The sequence below is a fragment of the Phyllostomus hastatus genome, unplaced genomic scaffold (genome assembly GCF_019186645.2).
Source record: "Phyllostomus hastatus isolate PE091 unplaced genomic scaffold, TTU_PhHast_1.1 phas_contig_90, whole genome shotgun sequence".
Lineage (NCBI taxonomy): Eukaryota > Metazoa > Chordata > Mammalia > Chiroptera > Phyllostomidae > Phyllostomus > Phyllostomus hastatus.
Window position 1 is genome coordinate 9,350,877 of NW_025333984.1, and position 18,017 is coordinate 9,368,893.

At 38.8% G+C, this 18,017-nt stretch overlaps 1 protein-coding gene across 1 annotated transcript in view; it reads left to right on the plus strand.

Moving 5' to 3' along the window:
- The window catches only part of TENM1 (teneurin transmembrane protein 1), a 703,022-nt gene that overhangs the window by 581,682 nt on the left and 103,323 nt on the right, over positions 1-18,017 (plus strand). The window contains exons 21-22 of the mRNA XM_045852186.1: positions 4,313-4,562; positions 13,235-13,255. Of these exons, the coding sequence (XP_045708142.1) occupies positions 4,313-4,562; positions 13,235-13,255 (271 nt within the window). The remainder of the gene's footprint in view (positions 1-4,312; positions 4,563-13,234; positions 13,256-18,017) is intronic.

Here is an 18,017-nt window from a genome sequence, read left to right on the forward strand (position 1 = left end):
CACCCTCCTTTTTTGATCTGACACAGATAACGGATTAGAAACAAGAATCTATCTTCCCCCAGTTTCCTCTCACTGGTTAAAAAGACACCTGTAATTAGATTGGATGTCTGCTGCCATTCAATTCTTCAGTTTCTCTTTGGCTCCACAATCATCATGCAGTGGGTGGTTTCGAGTAGGCAGTGTTTTCAAATCATTTGTCATTTCTGTTCCAGCAATTATATTTACCTGACAATTAACCATTGCTTGTGGAGAATTGTTGCCCAATAGTATGCCTGATACATATATATGGGTCCTGCTTTCACTGAGATAAACACCAGAAACTTGTGTTTTTTAATATTTTTCCTTCGAAATACATCTTCTCAGTGATTACAGAGATTGCATATTGTTTCCTTTTAAGATAAATCAGTTCTTTACAATTATGTGAAATAAAAATGTGTGCATGAATCATCTATTACAGAGCTATTAGCTATCATATGTATATCTTTATATCAAATATATCCCCTAGTGTTTCCTGCCAGTTGAGTGTTACAAATTATTCCAAAGAACAATCCGGAGTACTAATTGGGTCTTGTCATCCGTCTAAAATGGATGAAGGATTTCACTTAACTTGGCCTCCAAGATAGGCCAGTAGTATGTCAACAAATGGTTTGACTAGGAGGGGAAGTAAATTTCCATTGATCACACTGGCATATCTCCCAGTTTCTGTTTATATCCTCTCAGTCAAGTCCTGAGAGAAATATGTATTGTGTCCCTTGTTGTTCATAAGTCTGAAAAATGGTTTCTTCTTGGAAATCAGCATAAAGCACCACCCACTGGCTTCCAGGGGGAATTTTTATTTCAAACTTATTTATACGCTTCAAAAGAAGTTCTGAGCAAGGTAGCAGTAGGATATGAGTAGTGTGTTTAAAAGTATGCTTAACTTGTTACACAACAGACTTGGCTTTTGGGGCAGAGAAAAAAGAAACTTAGGGGAGAAAGTAGTCTCCATCCAGTGGAGTTTCTCTGTTGACTGTAAATAAACAAGACACCCAATCTTTAGCAGGAAGTTGGCCTTCATGTAAATAACGTGTGTTGTCCTAAGATCATATGATTCCGTTTTCTAAACGAGCATTTATGGCAGAATAAACTGGAAGGGAGGCAGCAGTAATTGGTCAAGATTTCCAGGAACATAAACAAAATATTTTCAAAGCAACCTTTTGCAGAAGAATTGGTGTTAAATCATTGTTGCTAGATGGTATGCCCTGGTTCTGTGTAATGGAAGGTTAAACAGATTCTTGAAACAACAAAAACACCCTTCAAAATGATCTATTTTTCCAGGGCAATACAAAAGGGGTTTGCCCATTTTTGTTTTGATTGCTTCAGCTTTAAACAGGAATGGTAATTTCAGTACACGGGCACTTTAGTACCTTGCATGAAAGCAAGACATCAATTGTTGAGATGTAATCAGAAAGTACATTGCCTTATGTTTTATTTCCTTTAATCATTCTTCTTCTTTGATGGAGTGCTGGGCTTTTTAATAGAAAAGGGGAGGTTTAGAATTGCAGGCTTAGAAGAATGGTTTAAAATAGCCATCTTTAGTTTTTAAATTGCCAGGAGCCTGGTAATCACATGTCATTTTGAAGGTAATTGTTAACTATACCGTTACATTGATATAAAAAAAATGGAGATCTACCTGTGAAAATAAATGTTAACAGCAAATCTGATGTTTCCAAGCCAGTAATTGGAAATATTTTGGAATGATATACCCAATAGTGCATTGCCGAAATACTGACATGCTAAGCAGTTGGTTTTCTCATTTATTAGAGCACATGGACTCATCAGTAGGATCTCCAGTCCGTGATCATTGGGAGATTTCTTTGCACTGATGTTGTAAAACTGTCATTCCAGTTCTCATTCACTGTCTCCAAATTCATTTAAATTACAGTATCGATCACACTGCAGTTAAGTGTTTTGGGGAAATGCGATTCAGTCTTATTAATCTTACTTAATTAACTATTCTAAATCTTAAGAAAAAATTTACTGCCTAATAAAGTTATTAATAAAATTAATAAACTAGTGATCTTCAAGATATTTCATAGTTCTGCAATAAAAGACCAATTTGTTGGGGCATAAACTCATAACTGCTCCTGCAGATCATATGTTGAAAGAAGTACCCAGAAATCACCTTGGGAGGAAAAGTAAAAATACTTACCTATGAAATCTAAACACTGTATGTTGTATGGGAGGCCCCTTCCAGGTCCATATTTGGTGCCATGGTGTTGTACCTGTTTTCCCCTCTTATTCATTTTTGCCAACAATGTTCCTATTTCAGAGTAATCGATAGCTTCTATTGTAAGACTATGGGAGCAAATGTTGGAAGAATACTAAGGAAGACATTTTAGGAAATGTTTCGGGAGAGTAACAGGGAGTCCGAGGAAATAGATAGCAGGCGTCATGGGAGAAAAAATATAAGACTGTACAAAATAACTGCATTCATTTGCTGTCAGTTATTTCAGTCTGACACATTGGTATGCCTCTCACAATGTGCATGCTTTACCTGCCCTGGCTCTTTCTGAGCAGACTTGAGCTATTTATTTAGCACAACAGTACCTGTTCTTTGGACTATCTGCCCAGGCTTAGCAAGTTTGCAAAATCACCAGGATTTGGACAAGGAAACTACAAGAGACTCAAAGTCTCTTTTCAACATTTACTGAGCACTTATAATGACTTGGCCACAGGGATTGGCACTAAAATGCACAAAGTAGTAAGACCACCTGTCTGCCTTAAGGAGCTTGTGTTCTAATGGAGAAGGTAGAGGAGTAATGAACAATGCATCCCACAGTGGGGTAAGTGTAATGATAGAGCTGTGGGCACACAGGGGAGGAAGTAACTAATCCTGCCTGGACAGAACATTAGAGGAGACCTGAACTGAGCTCTGAAGGATCAGTTAGAGTTCCCCAAGCAGACAAGATTAGGAGGGCATTCAAAACAGAGGTAATGACATGTGCAAAAGCAGAGAGGAATGGAACTACGTGAGAATAATTGTAAATAGTCCACTGTAGCTAAAACTCAGTATACAAATGACAGGGTGATGAGAGGAGAGACTAAAGAAGTGGGCAAAGGCCAAATCATGGAGGACTTTGTATGTCTTAATAATAAGGAATGTGCCCTTTATCCCATAGAGAATACAGACCTAGTGAAAGATTTTAAGCCACAGACTGAAATAATCTCTAAAGCAGGCATGTGGATGATGGTTTGCAGATAGGTATACATGGAGATCAGGTGACCAAGAAGTTAAGAAACACTGAACTAAAACAAAGCAGTGCCAATGGAGATGCCAAAACTGGTTCAACATATTTTAAGAGATAGACCAAACTGGGGGAGGAGGGTTATATTAGCTTTAGAAAATGAGGAAATGAAGAGTGACAGTGATGCCCACATTTCCAACTTAGGTAAATACACGCATGGTGATAGCACTTACAAGGTGATTGGGGAGCATAGCAGGAAGAGCAGGGTTTGGTAAGGAGTGCAAAAATAATGAGTTAGGTTTTAAACTTGTCGAGTTTGAGGTACCTGTGGGGATCCAAGTAAAAAAATACCGTAGATAATTGCGTGTCAGGTGAGAACTCTGGACAGAAAATTTTAGCATATAGAAATGGGAGTTAAAGCAGTGAGAATGGATGAGATTGCCGAAAGACAATGATTACACAGTCTTTTCTAGCATTTTCGTAAGTCAGTACTCTATTTCCTGCACTGATGATAGTGAGATATGGTCCAAAAGAGTGGAAAATTCAAGTCCCTTTCTTATATCTTTCAAGTGCATTCTAGCGATATGATTTCTTTTCACAGAAGTAGATTACCTTCCTGATTGTGTTTTTGCTAAGGTTCATATTAAAATTGACTGATATTCTCTTTTCAGGAAGCAGTTCCATAGTGAGGGTAATTTGAAGTCAGACATCTATGTGCCAGGTATCAGGAGAAAGTCAGCTGGAGATGAAAAATAAGCCACGGATGATTCACAGAGCCTAAACCGAATAGGACATAGTTAAAAGTTAGTCATCAAATTCTTTATTGAGGCATTTAGAATCAGCATTAAAGGGACTGGATATATTAACCCATTTCACAGATGGATAAACCATGGCAAAGCATCATGGTACTATTTGTGGTGGCCGTGCAGTTAAACAAAACCAAGGGCAGTGTGTTGCACTCTCAAGTTCTTTGATGCCAATACCAAAGCTCCATCTTGCTTTGAATGATGAGAGAAAAGTTAAAATGTTGCTGAGAATATTGTGTGGTAATTGCTTTGGTTTTATTCTTTGTATCTTCAATCTAGGAATCATACATAAAGGGAATGGAGAAAATATGTTTATTTCCCAGCAGCCCCCAGTCATATCAACCATAATGGGTAATGGGCACCAACGGAGCGTCGCCTGCACCAACTGCAATGGCCCAGCCCACAACAACAAACTCTTTGCTCCTGTGGCTTTGGCTTCCGGCCCTGATGGTAGTGTGTATGTTGGCGACTTCAATTTTGTAAGGCGAATATTTCCCTCAGGAAACTCTGTTAGTATTTTGGAATTAAGGTAAGTGTCTTCTAATCTCTATTCTTAGTGGATAAGGAAAAAACAAGAATGAGGTACCATGAAGAGACAAAGCATTGCCAGAAGGAGCAGGACATACAGTTGCCCGTCTGTACCACTGAACTAAGATACAGGAATTAGGGACAAAGGACATAGGTTGGCATGCCTACTCCTCCTACTTGAAGGAGACTTTGAGCACTGCTTTGGAGAACCAGGAAGTGTTGACATCCCTGTACGTGTGGCTTTCCCTGTGTGCACTGCCATCACCAACATGGATCTCAATACTTCCGAGTGTTCAGGTAAGTCACTCAACCCCTCTGGCCACTACAAAGACTGATAGAAAATATCTATTCTGTTCTAGCACATAGAGGTACTGCCAGATCTGAAAGGCTGAACTTTCTTAGTTCTTCAGGTGCAATCTTTTGAAGTGGTCACTTCATATAAAAGAAAATGGAAGTCTGTGTTTGTGTGGCATGATAAAGAAGGAAGAATGAGTTTTTTACACTTAAAAGCTCTATCCATTTGGGGGGAAAATGATTAAAGCCTTCATCTTTAGACTTTCTTAATCTGTTCCAAGAATTTTCTTGAGAGTGTAAAGTATTTTGACATACCTTGAAAGGAATTCATACCTTTTGATATATAATGTTCTGAAGTTACACAAAGATTACAACTAAGTAAACCGTGTCTTAATCAGCTTTATGTATCCTTTTCTGGGGGTGGCAGACACAAATATATGCCCTCTGGAGTCCTAGAAAAGGCAAGCATCAACCTCTACCCCAGCAGGGATAAGCAGACCTGTTTCTTTTCCTATGGGAATTGGTAAAGCCTTCCTCCTAGTTGGCTGTGGGAGCTATATCCTTCAGACATGTATTTGGAACATTAGACTGAAAGTTTCTCTATGTTCTGGAAGGTTTTGATGCCATAATATATTTTGATCCTATACACTAGTGCATAAAACAATTGTTGCCTCAGGCATCACCTCATTGACCCGAAAAGTCCTGGGTCATTTCCATTTAACATTTACATTCACATGAGCATGGAAATTTGAATGCATTTAGACATTCCTCAAAATTTTCCAGATTCTTGTGCTTGCTTTGGAGTGTACCTCCCTTGTGTTAGACTAAGTTAGTCCTTCACACCTAGCTAAGGAAATCTTCTAGTCCCATGCCCCCATCTATTTTTCACATTAATTCACTCCAGTTTTAATACATTCCTTAATTATAATTGCAAACGCTGTCATAGAGAAGAAAGCTGTTAAATCCCTTGGCTAATAAAAAATAGACTGTAAAATTAAGATTTTATAAAGATAAAGCATATCTAGAGAGTCTAGAGAAGTGCTAATTCATACCAACCTGCCCTAATCAAATGTTCATGTTCCTCAAGATGTCACACCTCACAGGGACTTGTCATTTCCAGCAGTATATCTCTCTGGGCACCTACTTACTGGAAAGTCAATGAGAAAGGCCAGGATGGTTGTATGCCTGGATTTCAAAATGATTTATACAACATTCTAGATTGTCTTCAAAATCCTAGGGATGCTCTGTCTACTTGATACCAAACACGGATGGAACACTGAACAATCCTTTCACCATCTGAAAGTTTGCAGTCACGCAGATATGGGCTGTCAGGTAGACAGAGACCTTGTCTCGCTGAACCTGTACAGCAAAACTTATAAAAATAATCCCATATAGCTAACTCCCCAAAGAAAATAGGGCATAGGATTATCTATAAAAAGAAAGAAAATATTACCATAAGAAAACCCAGCTAACTTTAGTTGTAATTTTATTGTAATTTAAATGCAAATTTACCTAAGGTGGAGCAATTGTCATCCATTGATGAGAGTCTCCCTTGGTCAAGGATCCTTAACAGTTCACACATTTGCATTTTAGTCCAAAGCACCTTATGACCTTCAATACAAAGTCATTTGAAGAATAAAATAGAATAACTTAGACCCTAATTGCAAAGTGATTTTCTCTGTATAAAGAAAAATTAGCTTCTGACAGTATGAAGTATGTCCAGTCGCTTTATTCAGCCTTACACCTCAGCAGCCTTTTCTCTCATTGTCACAGCTCTTCATACACATAGGCATGTACACACCAAGAGCTCACACACCCAGGCTCTCTCACTTAGCCTCAGTTTCTCTAGTTGGCTCTTCTGAACTAACATCCTTTAGAGCAGCTCTTCTTTTTTATTGTTGTTCAATTATAGTCATCCCAATTTTTCCCCTGTTGCTCTCCCCTGCCCCGCCCACCTCCTACCCTCCACCCTGCCTCCCCCTCCACAGTCAGTCCCTACCCTGTTGTCCATTACCATGGGTCCTTTATACATGTTCCTTAGAGCAGCTCTTCCTAACCTTTTTTAAAAAGTTATCAGACCCCTTTGAGAATCAACAGGGGTGGGAAAATTAGGTTTACAGGTTGTATGGAAAAATATATAATACAAGAATAAATAATAACATAAGAACAAGCTGTGTGTTTCATGTACTCAGCTACAAAACTACTTTTGCCCACCCCTGCATTGAAGGCTATGTATGGGCCCCTTCCCCAGAAAAAAAACAAATTCACACAAAATTATACATATAATTTCAGGGGCTCACATTTTCTCTCTCCCCCTGCATTCCACTCCCTCCAGCAATCTACCCTCATGTTGAACCCATTTCATAGACTCAAATGTAAGATTCTTATCTTAGGTTCAAGGAGGGAAAAAATAGTTCTCCTTTGTGTACTCCAACACTCCTGGAGAAATTGGCCACCAGAGAAATGAAGTGACTGAATATACATGATCATTTTGACCTCATTGACAGTTAACTTCCTAACTATGTGACTGTAGTCAAAACCATCAAACCACTTTATGTCAGCAAACATTATCTGTCATGTTTACTCAGAAACTAATATACTTATTAGATTCAGTTTTTTAAGTATCTATCCTGATCCAGTAATGTATACTCTGTACATTACACCTTTCACATGTAATTGGTGAATTTAGATGTTTGCTTAATAACTTTTCCAGACTTAAACTTCCTAGAGACAAATAAGTTGATAGAACAAGACTTTGCTATCTTAAGGACCATAATGTTCAATGGCATGTAGATAGAAACTTTACTTTATACCAAGTTTTTTTGTTAAAAACTCAGTTAATTTAATCGCCCCCCCTCATGCATATAATTCATTTTATTTGGTTGAGTTATCTGTTTCCTTGGAAACAGGGACTAACATAGTCATTATGTTATTTGTTATATTTAAAACTGTGAATAGAAAAGCAATATTGTCAATAGGTCACTGTATAAAGGCATAGAGAAGGGTCTATACCTTCACTCTCTGTCAGATTATTCATTATATAATTTAACTACACTGCTCTGTACTTCCCTGTCCATAAAATTGACTTCAAGTTAATATTTGAGCATCCTCTCACATGTTTTATACAGTTTCACTTGTTTTAAGACCCATAGATATATAGTTCTCAACTCCAAGTTTGATGAAATTTTGAAAGAACCTAAAGCCTGCTCCTACTGGGTGTCCTTCCAGATGTTCTTCTGTTCCATCCTTTGTCCCCTAATGGACCACATTGAACAATTCCCGGTGCTCCTTGGCATTTCAAAGATTGGGAGACTATAGTTTGTTTTCTAACTCAGCTCTACTGATCTAAACTGTCCCCAATTGAGTTTCACCTGACCACAAAAATAATTTTGTTTTCATTGGTTGCCAATCATTTATTCCATCTAACTGGCTGAATAGAGAGGATAAGGAAAAGTCAGTTATGGCATGATCGTTAGCAATATAGCAGGATCAACAATATTATTTCTTGTTACTTAAGTGTATAGTACCTTTTGCCTGTTCACTACAGATTTCATCCACATGTACACATCTTAGTGCTTACTTACAGAGGGAAATTGAGGTAAGATAATAAAAAGGAGTATAATATCATGCAATTAAACATAAGGGAGTATCAAAAATACATTCTCTGAAGATTTTTTAAAGACAGAGTTATTTCTAGTTTATGTCTAGGTATCTCTAGTGATTTGTTTCTCATGTTAAAGTTTTATATACACATAGACACACACATTTCTGGAACACAAAAGGGGCTTCACAGAGTCATGAGCTTAGTGTTAGAAGAGTCCGTAGATGTATCTGGTGCAACATAGTGCCCACCACACCCCTGTCAGTTGGTCATCTCTACTTTGTCTGATCTCTTTCAATAACAGGAAACTTAAATACCCCTCCAGACAGCACATTGCATTTTTGGAGGGCTCTATTAGATAATGGCTCCTTATACTGAACCAAAATCTGCCTTCATGGAGCATGCCCTCACTAGTGGCAAATGTCACCATCTGAAGCACCCCAGAAGCTACTGGCCTCTTTACCTGATAAGCTTTCACAAGTGTGAGGATAGATATCATAGGTTCCTGAACTTTCTCTTCTTCAGCTTAAATATCCCAAAGTCCTTCAACTATTTCTCATAAATTATGACTTTATTTCTTTTTCATTTGATTATAGTCTAAGGGCCACTTTTCAGTTTTCTAAAACTAACGGGGATAATGATGTAAGTAAAAATAAGAGACACATGTCAAGTGCTCTACAAGAATTCAAATATGAATACCTGTCTTGCTCTCCTCTCATCTTCTAATTTCACAAATCTATTAGGAAACCTGTTAAGTGTAACTAGAAACTATTTATTCTTAATAAATACCTCATGCTGTTATTGGTCAAGATGCTGTGAATCTTCAGATATTTATTGTGTCCTTCCCTTTAAAATGAAAGAAAGAAGAAAATAAGAACCTTGCAAATGCTTCTTGGTGCCTTGTGTATTTGGATTCAACAAGTGTCAATGTAATGTGAAAATTTCTCGTGACATTTTACTGTTTCCTTTACAGTGACTGGTTAATATGTACTCCATTGTTCTCAGGGCTTAACTCCTGTCATTGGCTGGACATTTAGTAGAACTGAAATAACACCCATTTAGGGACAGTTAGCATGCTGAGGGACAGTTAACATGCTGAGGGGCAGTGCAACTTGTAGAGCGCTCTGCTGAAGAAACAAATGGAACCCAAGTTTTGAGAGCTCTGCTATTATCTGAAAAATGACCGAGAGCCATCCTCTTGTCAACAGCAGTGGAACTACACATAGAAAAATACGTGTGGATGAACTAGGTGGTTATCTCCCTAGGATGATCTCATATCTTAGCAGTGGCATTCATAGGTTCCCCTCACCTCACCCAAAAACATCTTCACTGCCCTTGCATAGTGCCCCAAGTTTCCACTCGAAGAAATGTGCTCCTTTGACTTGGGACATTGCACCTCTAAGAGTCCCCACCACAAGAATATCTGTTAGAATAACCCACCAAGCTAAAATCATCATTAGTTCCTGGCAATAGATGTATTTGTCAGTTTGATTTTCAAAGGAACGGCTAGTTGAAAGCAGGGCCCTAAAACACATGCTGGGTAAGTTGTGATAAGGGCAAGGGACATGGCTGGAGCGTGGGGGAGAACAATCTCAGGTAAGCATTGCTGAAGTAGTTGCAAGCAAGTCAGTGAAAGGCAGGAGTGGGAACTTGGCCTTCAGAGGAAGAATACCATGGAAAGATGAACAGGGAGCAAAGTCTGTTTTTCGACATCAAATATTTCTGGCTAAATATTAAAGAGAGAAGCTGAGAACAGCATGAAGAAAGAGTAAAGTGTTGCAGCACCACAGAGCAGGCAGGAAAACTCTCATGATGCCAGGTCACTAGACACCAACTTCAAGGTTGACATAGTCTCTCTCCACCCTCGTCACAAAAATATAAGAAAAATAGGATGAACAGTTGTGCTAAGTGAAAGCAGCCACACACAACAGGAAAAGGATAGCTAGTCTCTGATTCCACTTATATGAAATGTCCAGATTAAGTAAATCCATAGAGACAGGAAGCAGATTAGTGGTTGCCTGAAGTTGAGGGAAGAGAGGAATGTGGAGTGACTGCTAATGGATACAGAGTTTCTTCAGGAGATGATAAAAATATTCTGGAATGGGATAATAACGATGGTTGCACAACTCTATGAATGCAGTAGAAAGTATTGAATTATACTTTTTAGAAGGGTGAATTTTATGCTATGTGAATTATATCTCAATGAAATTTTTTAAAGATCTTATTTATTTTTAAGGAGAGAGGGAAAGGAAGTGAGAAAGAGAGGGAGAGAAACATCGATGTGCAAGAGAAACATTGATTCGTTGCCTCTCACACTCACCCAACTGGGGACCTGGCCTACAACCCAAACATGTGTCCTGACCAAGAATCAAATACACAACCTTTCAGTTTGTGAAATGACGCCCAATCCAGTGAGCCACACCAGTCAGGGCTCAATCAAAATTTTTTAATTAGAAAAGAATAAATGGCTCCTTTAATCATGTATATCATGAACAAAATCAAGGACCAACTTCAAGGTCCTACTGTCAGGAGCACTCCTTGCACTAAAAAGATTTGCAATTCCACTCCTTTCTCCTCCTAACTCGTGGCAAACTTCAAGTCAGTCAGTTGCCAACTGGCAATGTCACTGATGGGCCGGAGGCCTTGTGAAGAGCTCACACAGTGGCACCTCAGCATGCAGGTTGTTAGCTAGACAGCAGACCAACTTTCGGTGGTGGCTCAATCCTAAATCCTTAACTAAAAGTAATTCTGAGACAGAACAAGGTCACACACTGGAAATAAATTCCATCATTTTCACTTCCTCCCTCTGAGATGTTAATGAGAGAAGCTGCTCTGCATAATATGGGACATCTTTCCAAATTCAGAGTGACATTATTGGCAGGATCAGAAGCAGCTGCAGGAAAGGCAAACCATCCCTCTCCCCACTCCTTGCCATCACCTAAGAATTTCAAAGCCCGGTGTAGGCACAAAAATGGTTCTGTACAATGAGGATCTGTTATGGATGAAATCTTTTAATGAGGTTTTTCTAGTACTTTCACAAGTCAACTTCCTTCAGGAGAATCAACCGTGTAACAGTGATTAAAGCCAGGCTCCAGCACACTCACCCTGTACTTTAGAGGCTACAAAAACAAGCAAGTTTCTAGAGGCAAAAGAACTCAAAAAGGTTCAAATGCCTGAAGCAGGTTTCTTGTCAGAGCTCCCTGTACTTACCTTTTGACCTTTTGTGTCAACCCACAGGATACTTACCCTTTTAAGGCAGGTGGGAGAAAGAGAAAAGTCAGTGGCCCTGGCTGGCTAGCTCAGTTGGTTGTAGCATCTTCCTGATATGGCAAGGTTGTCAGTTCGGTCCCTGGTCAGGGCACATACAAGAATCAACCAATGAATGCATAAATAAGTGGAACAACAAACTGATGTTTCTCTCTGTCTCTTTTGCTTTCTCTCATGCTCTAAAAAGGAAATCAATAAATTTTAAAAAAGGAGGGAAGGAAGGAAGGAAAGAAGGAAGGAAGGAAGGAATGAATGGAAGAGTCGGTGACCTGTGGCCCATGAGTGAAATCCCAGGAATACTCTCTTAATTTAAAGAGTATTGAATCAGTATTAGCAGATAGCTTCAAATGAAATAATTTCTGTGTCTTTTCTTCTTTCCTGGCATTCTAAAGAATAAAAACATTTTCTAGTTTAGATAAAAAGATTTGTTATCTTCATGTTTTTCAAAATGACATAAAGGGCCAGGTTTAAAAGGACCTTAAAATTAAAATGACTGTATTTTACAGATGATTACAGCCTTTTAATTCTGGACAGATCTGACCCAAAGTCAGGCTTGTCACAGACTGCACTCCCTCTGTGAGAAGCCTCATACTAGGTCCCGGAGTGAAATACTGCAAGCAGTACCCTGTGCCAAATGACTTACAGATCAGGGTCCCCAACATGTTCTGCTTCTTTTGACCTGAGAGTCCTGTGTCTTCCATTCCAGTTGCCCTCTTGGAGGGTGACAGCTGGAAGATACAAGGTCCTAGTAGTTGATGTACATGATGTTTTATTGAAGCTATTTGATGCCAGGGACATGCTGTCATGGTTTAAGAGAAAACTTGTATACTTTAAAATTTTTAAGTTTGTTTTTTTTTAAACATTGCTGAGTAGTGTACCAATGTGCACAAGAATGTCCTTTTCTGACCTCTGAGATCACATAAGTGTTTTAGGGTTAGGTTTGGCATGCTTGTTGTCACCCAAGACTCGATAATAAAACGATGATTTTGCACTTTGATAAGCTGGCTTTCAAAACAGAGTCTAGAGTGGTCAGACTTTTTGCAGGGGCTATTTCCCCAAACGCTAGCCCAGCAGTTGTTAACATTTATTCTGTGTCAGAATCATCAGCTGAGTTTGTTAAAAATCAAATTCCCAGGTTCCACTCCCGCCTTGAGATTCTGATTCACTGTGACTGGGGAGAGCCCCAGGACACTGCACATATGAGAAGAACCCAACTGATTCTGATAAAAACAGTCCAGAGAGGACTTTTTGAAAAAAAAACTGCCCTAGAGTTTTTCCCATCCACCAAACAGGATGTTCAATCACCTTGATATGATCTTAAGAGGAGATATCAGGAGGGACTGGGTCCACTTTGGCTTGCACATCTGACTAAATGATCCCTATGGAGTCTCTGTGACAGCCACAAGCTGAGTTAGGAAAAGGTGTGCATGGTGAGGTTTGGCTTGTTGAATGATACTGATGCCTCTCTATTTGCTTTTACTTGCTACTCGTGGATACCTTGTGCACCCTAGAAACAGAGATACCAGACATAGGTAAGCAAATGACGTGGGCAGCTGCCTAATGCCCCTTCTTGCCTAAGAGGGCATTTCCTAACAATGTGCTAACAGGGGAATTTTACTTCTTAAATAAGGTTAAAGGAATGATGTGAAAGTGAACTTGGAAGTTATGACTCAGGTAAGTGTCTTTCATCCAAAAGAAGAGAACTCTACTAAGTGGGAATTTGCCAGAGGATCAAATATACCAAAAAGAAAACAAAATAAGTGAAAGCTGGCAGTTCAGTACTTTATGAGAAAGCAAAGCCTTAAGGCTCTTTATGTTTTCCTTGGGTGATATCACAACTGAGACTGTAAGTTCAAATAGCTTCCACGCTTTCCAGTTGCAGGTAGAGAGAGAGGCAGTACAGCAGTCTTCCTAGATCCAGAAATATAGTTGATGAGAGTGTGAAGAGACCACAGTGACCTTCTGGAATAAAATGTTTCCTCTTTTCTTTTTATGTGACCTCATGGTTTCTAGTTCTTCTCACCACAAAGAAATAATAGGAAAGCTTTAAACTGACCATTTACCAACAACAGCACAAAGCACTGAAATTCATCATCATAAGTATTTATATTCAGTTCATTTACATATTACACTTGTCAAAAACTGTTCTAAATTACCTGAAATTACCAAGGAGAAAATTGAATTTGTTCACTTTCGAATGCCAATTGTCATCACAATGGCACTGATAGGATTTTTAATTTGGATTTTGTTGGGGAAGATGCCACTTCCTAAATGCCAGTGCACAAGCTCAGCCTTGTTACTTTGGCATAACTAATTTCTTAAGCAAATTGAGTTGGTTGTCATATTGCTTACTGGTAAAGTGTAGCACAGTATTAATTATAAGCATTAATTGCCCATTTTACAATCTATGTGATTTTTAACTAGCATGAATGAAGTGATTTTGCTAAATCGAAGGGCGCTGCCTGAATGTGAAACTAACCAGAAGGTGACAGCAACTCTCACAATGAAGTTATAAAAGAAATCTTCACATATCCCAAATTGTAATACACATCTAGACACAAGGGATTGGAACAGACTGGAATTTCGTCCAGTGTTTTTTCTTTCTCAGGTTCGGCATGTTTTCAGAAAGTAGAAAGAAACCATTCTCAAAAGAACTGACGTCCACTTGGGAAATGGCATGAAATGGCAAGAAATTACATATCAGTGTAGGAGACCTTCCTGAGTGTTGGCTGTCAACAAAATAACATTAATCAGATTTGAATTTGGTTTGTTGGGCTATTCCATTTTCTAAGGCCAGTGCACAAAGTTTAAGAACAGCCTCACTGTGCAAAAATAGGATATGCTGCTCAGGTAGAAGAAGACAAGAACACTGATTTTTTTTTTGCCACCTTCTGAATAAGAATATTCTGAAGGGATTTTGTACTCCCAGTCACATATGATTGAATCTAATCTTAGTCCAGGCACAGGCTTGTTAGTGACCCTGGGCAAGCCCTCTATGTGTCTGGGTTTCCCCAGCTGAGATTTGAGGAGAATGATAATTCTAACTTCCCTCACAGGCACATTGGGGATAGTCAATAATAAATGAGCGTAATACATTCCAAAGTGCCTTTGTACGAATAACATTTCTCTTGGAAAAACAGCCCATGGACTTTTCCTAAACAAACTCTGATTAATCTGGCTTAGATGAAACTTCCATAAATGGGCTACCAAGGTATTGAAGTTTCAAGGAAGGGTTGTGACCCCTTCTTCTTTGTTATAGGAAGATATAAGAGCACTGGAGAAATTTTATCCAGAAGGCAAAAATTAACTAAACATGTAAAAACTTTTGCTGAAACCCCTATTTAAACAGTCTTTGTGACAGAGATGCCTTATCTGCTATGACTGTCAAATCAGTTCTGGAGTCTGTTGGGGCCCTTTTACAGTTTACTTACAGCAACTGTCATGGTGGTTCCAGGGTTGACAGTGTCTCTGGAACCTACCAGATTCTCTTATGTGATGAAGGTAAGTAGAAAAAAAAAAACCTAGTATTCCAATTGGATCTGATTTTTTTCCAATTAAAACTAAAAGCTGGCTCTCGAATCAGTATTTGACAGCCTTTACTATCATTAACATACATAAATATGCTTAGAGGGCAAATACAATTACAAATAGAATCAGTAACATGCCAGTCTTTAAGGATATCTTAATTATTCTGATGACCTCTCCCCTCCATTTTGCTTGGCTAGGTACCCAAGGTCTGAACTCTCCCATGTCTTCGTTTCATGTCCTTCAGTTTAGTTTAGTTCAGCACTTACGGACATTGGCTCTGTCAGACACTCTGTTGGCACTGAGGATATAGAGATGAATATGGTTCCGGGCGGCAAAGGGCTCACAGTGTAGCTGGAGAAATATGTGAAAGTAATAGTGCTTAATGCCCAGCACTCAGATCTCGGTTTCTAATACCATTTTCCAATAAAAGGAAGCAAGGGTCCTTAGAGAAATGATTCATTCTAGTACTGGGGCAGGGATTATATAAGATGAGCCTGGAGCATCTTGTAGTTCCAGAAAGTAAGGAAGTGGGAAAAAAAGAAAGAAAACCACATGTCAAAGGGGCATACAAGCCAATAGAAATTCTGCTCCCCAGGGCTAAAGCTGGAACAATTTGAGCAACAAAATAAAGTAGCATTGAATTTTATTGCAAAGTACAAAACAAATATCTGTGAGTCCATAGTGCTATAAATGGCTTAATTCATAAAGAAATGGAGGAGAAGAGATATAGCTCTCATGTAGAATTCCAGATAATGTATGTAGATACTCCACCCTCAAGGACGTAGAGTCTAAGTCCCCCTTTGTTAGGTATTACCTTCCCTACATGGCTTCCTTCCAAAAAGTACAATGTGAAGTGTGGGAGAGAAAGAGTAATTTTACAGTGGAAAATCTGGCAAATACTACCTCAGCTAAGCAATCAAGGTCAACATCAACGGTGATAAGATGGCATTATGTACCCTTGATTTGATTTGATGGAAATGGCACTTTATTCCTGTGGTGTTCTTCCCCAAAACCTATAACCTCTGTCTAACTATAAGAAAAAAATCAGACACGTTTGAGCAGAGGGCATCCTACAAAAGACCCAAGCAATACTCCTTAGAACTATAAAGGTCATCAGAAATAAGAAAAGTCTGAGAAACTATCACAGGCACAATGACTAAATATAATTTGGTATCACAGATGGAATCCTGGAACAGAAAAAGGATATTACATAAAAACTAAGGAAATGTGAATAAAATATGGACTTCAGTTAATACTTTTTAAAATAATGCTAATACACTATGATAGGTACTGCTAGGTCACCTGTCCCTCCTCTCTGCTCATTTCTTTCCCTCCCCACTTCTCTTGTAACTCTTGGATTTATAGCCATCACAGCCTGTTTACTGATCTGACTCCCTCACTAGACTGTTAGTTACATGAAGAAAAAGACTGTATTGTGTATTGCAGGTCTCCATACCACACCACAGTTCCTAGGCACATTGTTTGCACTCAGTAACCACATTTTAAATGAATTAATGAACAAATACACAATACAGAAATGGTACCAAGGAAGGAGTTCAAGTGACAGATGATGGGGCCTTAAACTAATGACAGTGGAGTTAAAGGAGAAATGGGCAGATTAGAGAAGTGTTTAGAAGGTAAAATTTAATGTAATAAAACATCATGTTTTACTGGATAGGGGGAATGATGGAAAGGAAGGGTAAATGATTTCTGGTTTGACAACTGGGTATAAGACAGAGTTCTGGGCAGTGACCACTCTAGAGATCAAACAAACAAACAACAAACAAGCTTGCTCTCCAAGCTCTCATGGTTTATGGGGGGATACAAATTCAAATTCAAAACAAAATATGATATGTAATCCCCCAGAATAGAGGTGAGTGTAGTACAAATAACCCAGACTAGAGATTTAGCGAAGGCTTCCTTTGGGACAGAATACCTGAGTAAAGCTTTAAAAGGCATGTGAGAATTCATTAAGTGCAGAAAGACTTGTATATCACACCAAGGAATGTTAAAGTGTTTTTAGAGTTTTTAAAGATAGGAGCCAAATGACCAGAATAATTCTGGAGGCAGTGTGGGGGAAAATGGATTTTAGAGTTGAAAAACAGCTCCAATGAACAGGACTATAGAAAATATTCCAGGCCAAAGATGATGAGAGTTAGAACTGCTGGAATGGCTGGAGGAATCAAAGAAGAGAATGGTCTTGAGAGCTCGTTTACAGGCATAGTTGCATGTGGAGAGAAAAGGAGCGAGTAAGGTTTAAACTTGCAAGTTTGGGGCTTGGATAATATCAGTAGTACATGAGCCTTAGGTTCAAGCAGAATATCCCCTAAACCAAGGTTACTGCAGCCATCAAAAAAATGAAATTAGGAAGAATCAAAATTAATGAATGAGCTCAACCATGTATGCAGATAGAAAAATACCACCAAAGACCCCATGTGACTATGTAGTTGAAGAGTTTCAGGAATACCAAAATCCAATCAAGGTAACTTTAGTGTCACCTTTAGGAGGTATAGCTGATTGTGATTATAACTTTTAAAGAAAAGGTCAAATATAGTAAGTTCTAGCATGTCCTGAAAGAAGAAAAATGGACTAGAGAAGTGTGGCAGTCAGCTAAAAAAACAAGAAGAAGAAGCTTGGAGAAAGTTTGGCAATATATCTCCAGCACACCCCTCCCTAAGCAACAGTCCTCTACCTTGATACTCACCTTTCAGTTTACAATAGGAGCCTGGAAGGATGATAGTGTCTGCAAGTGAGCCAGGAATCCCG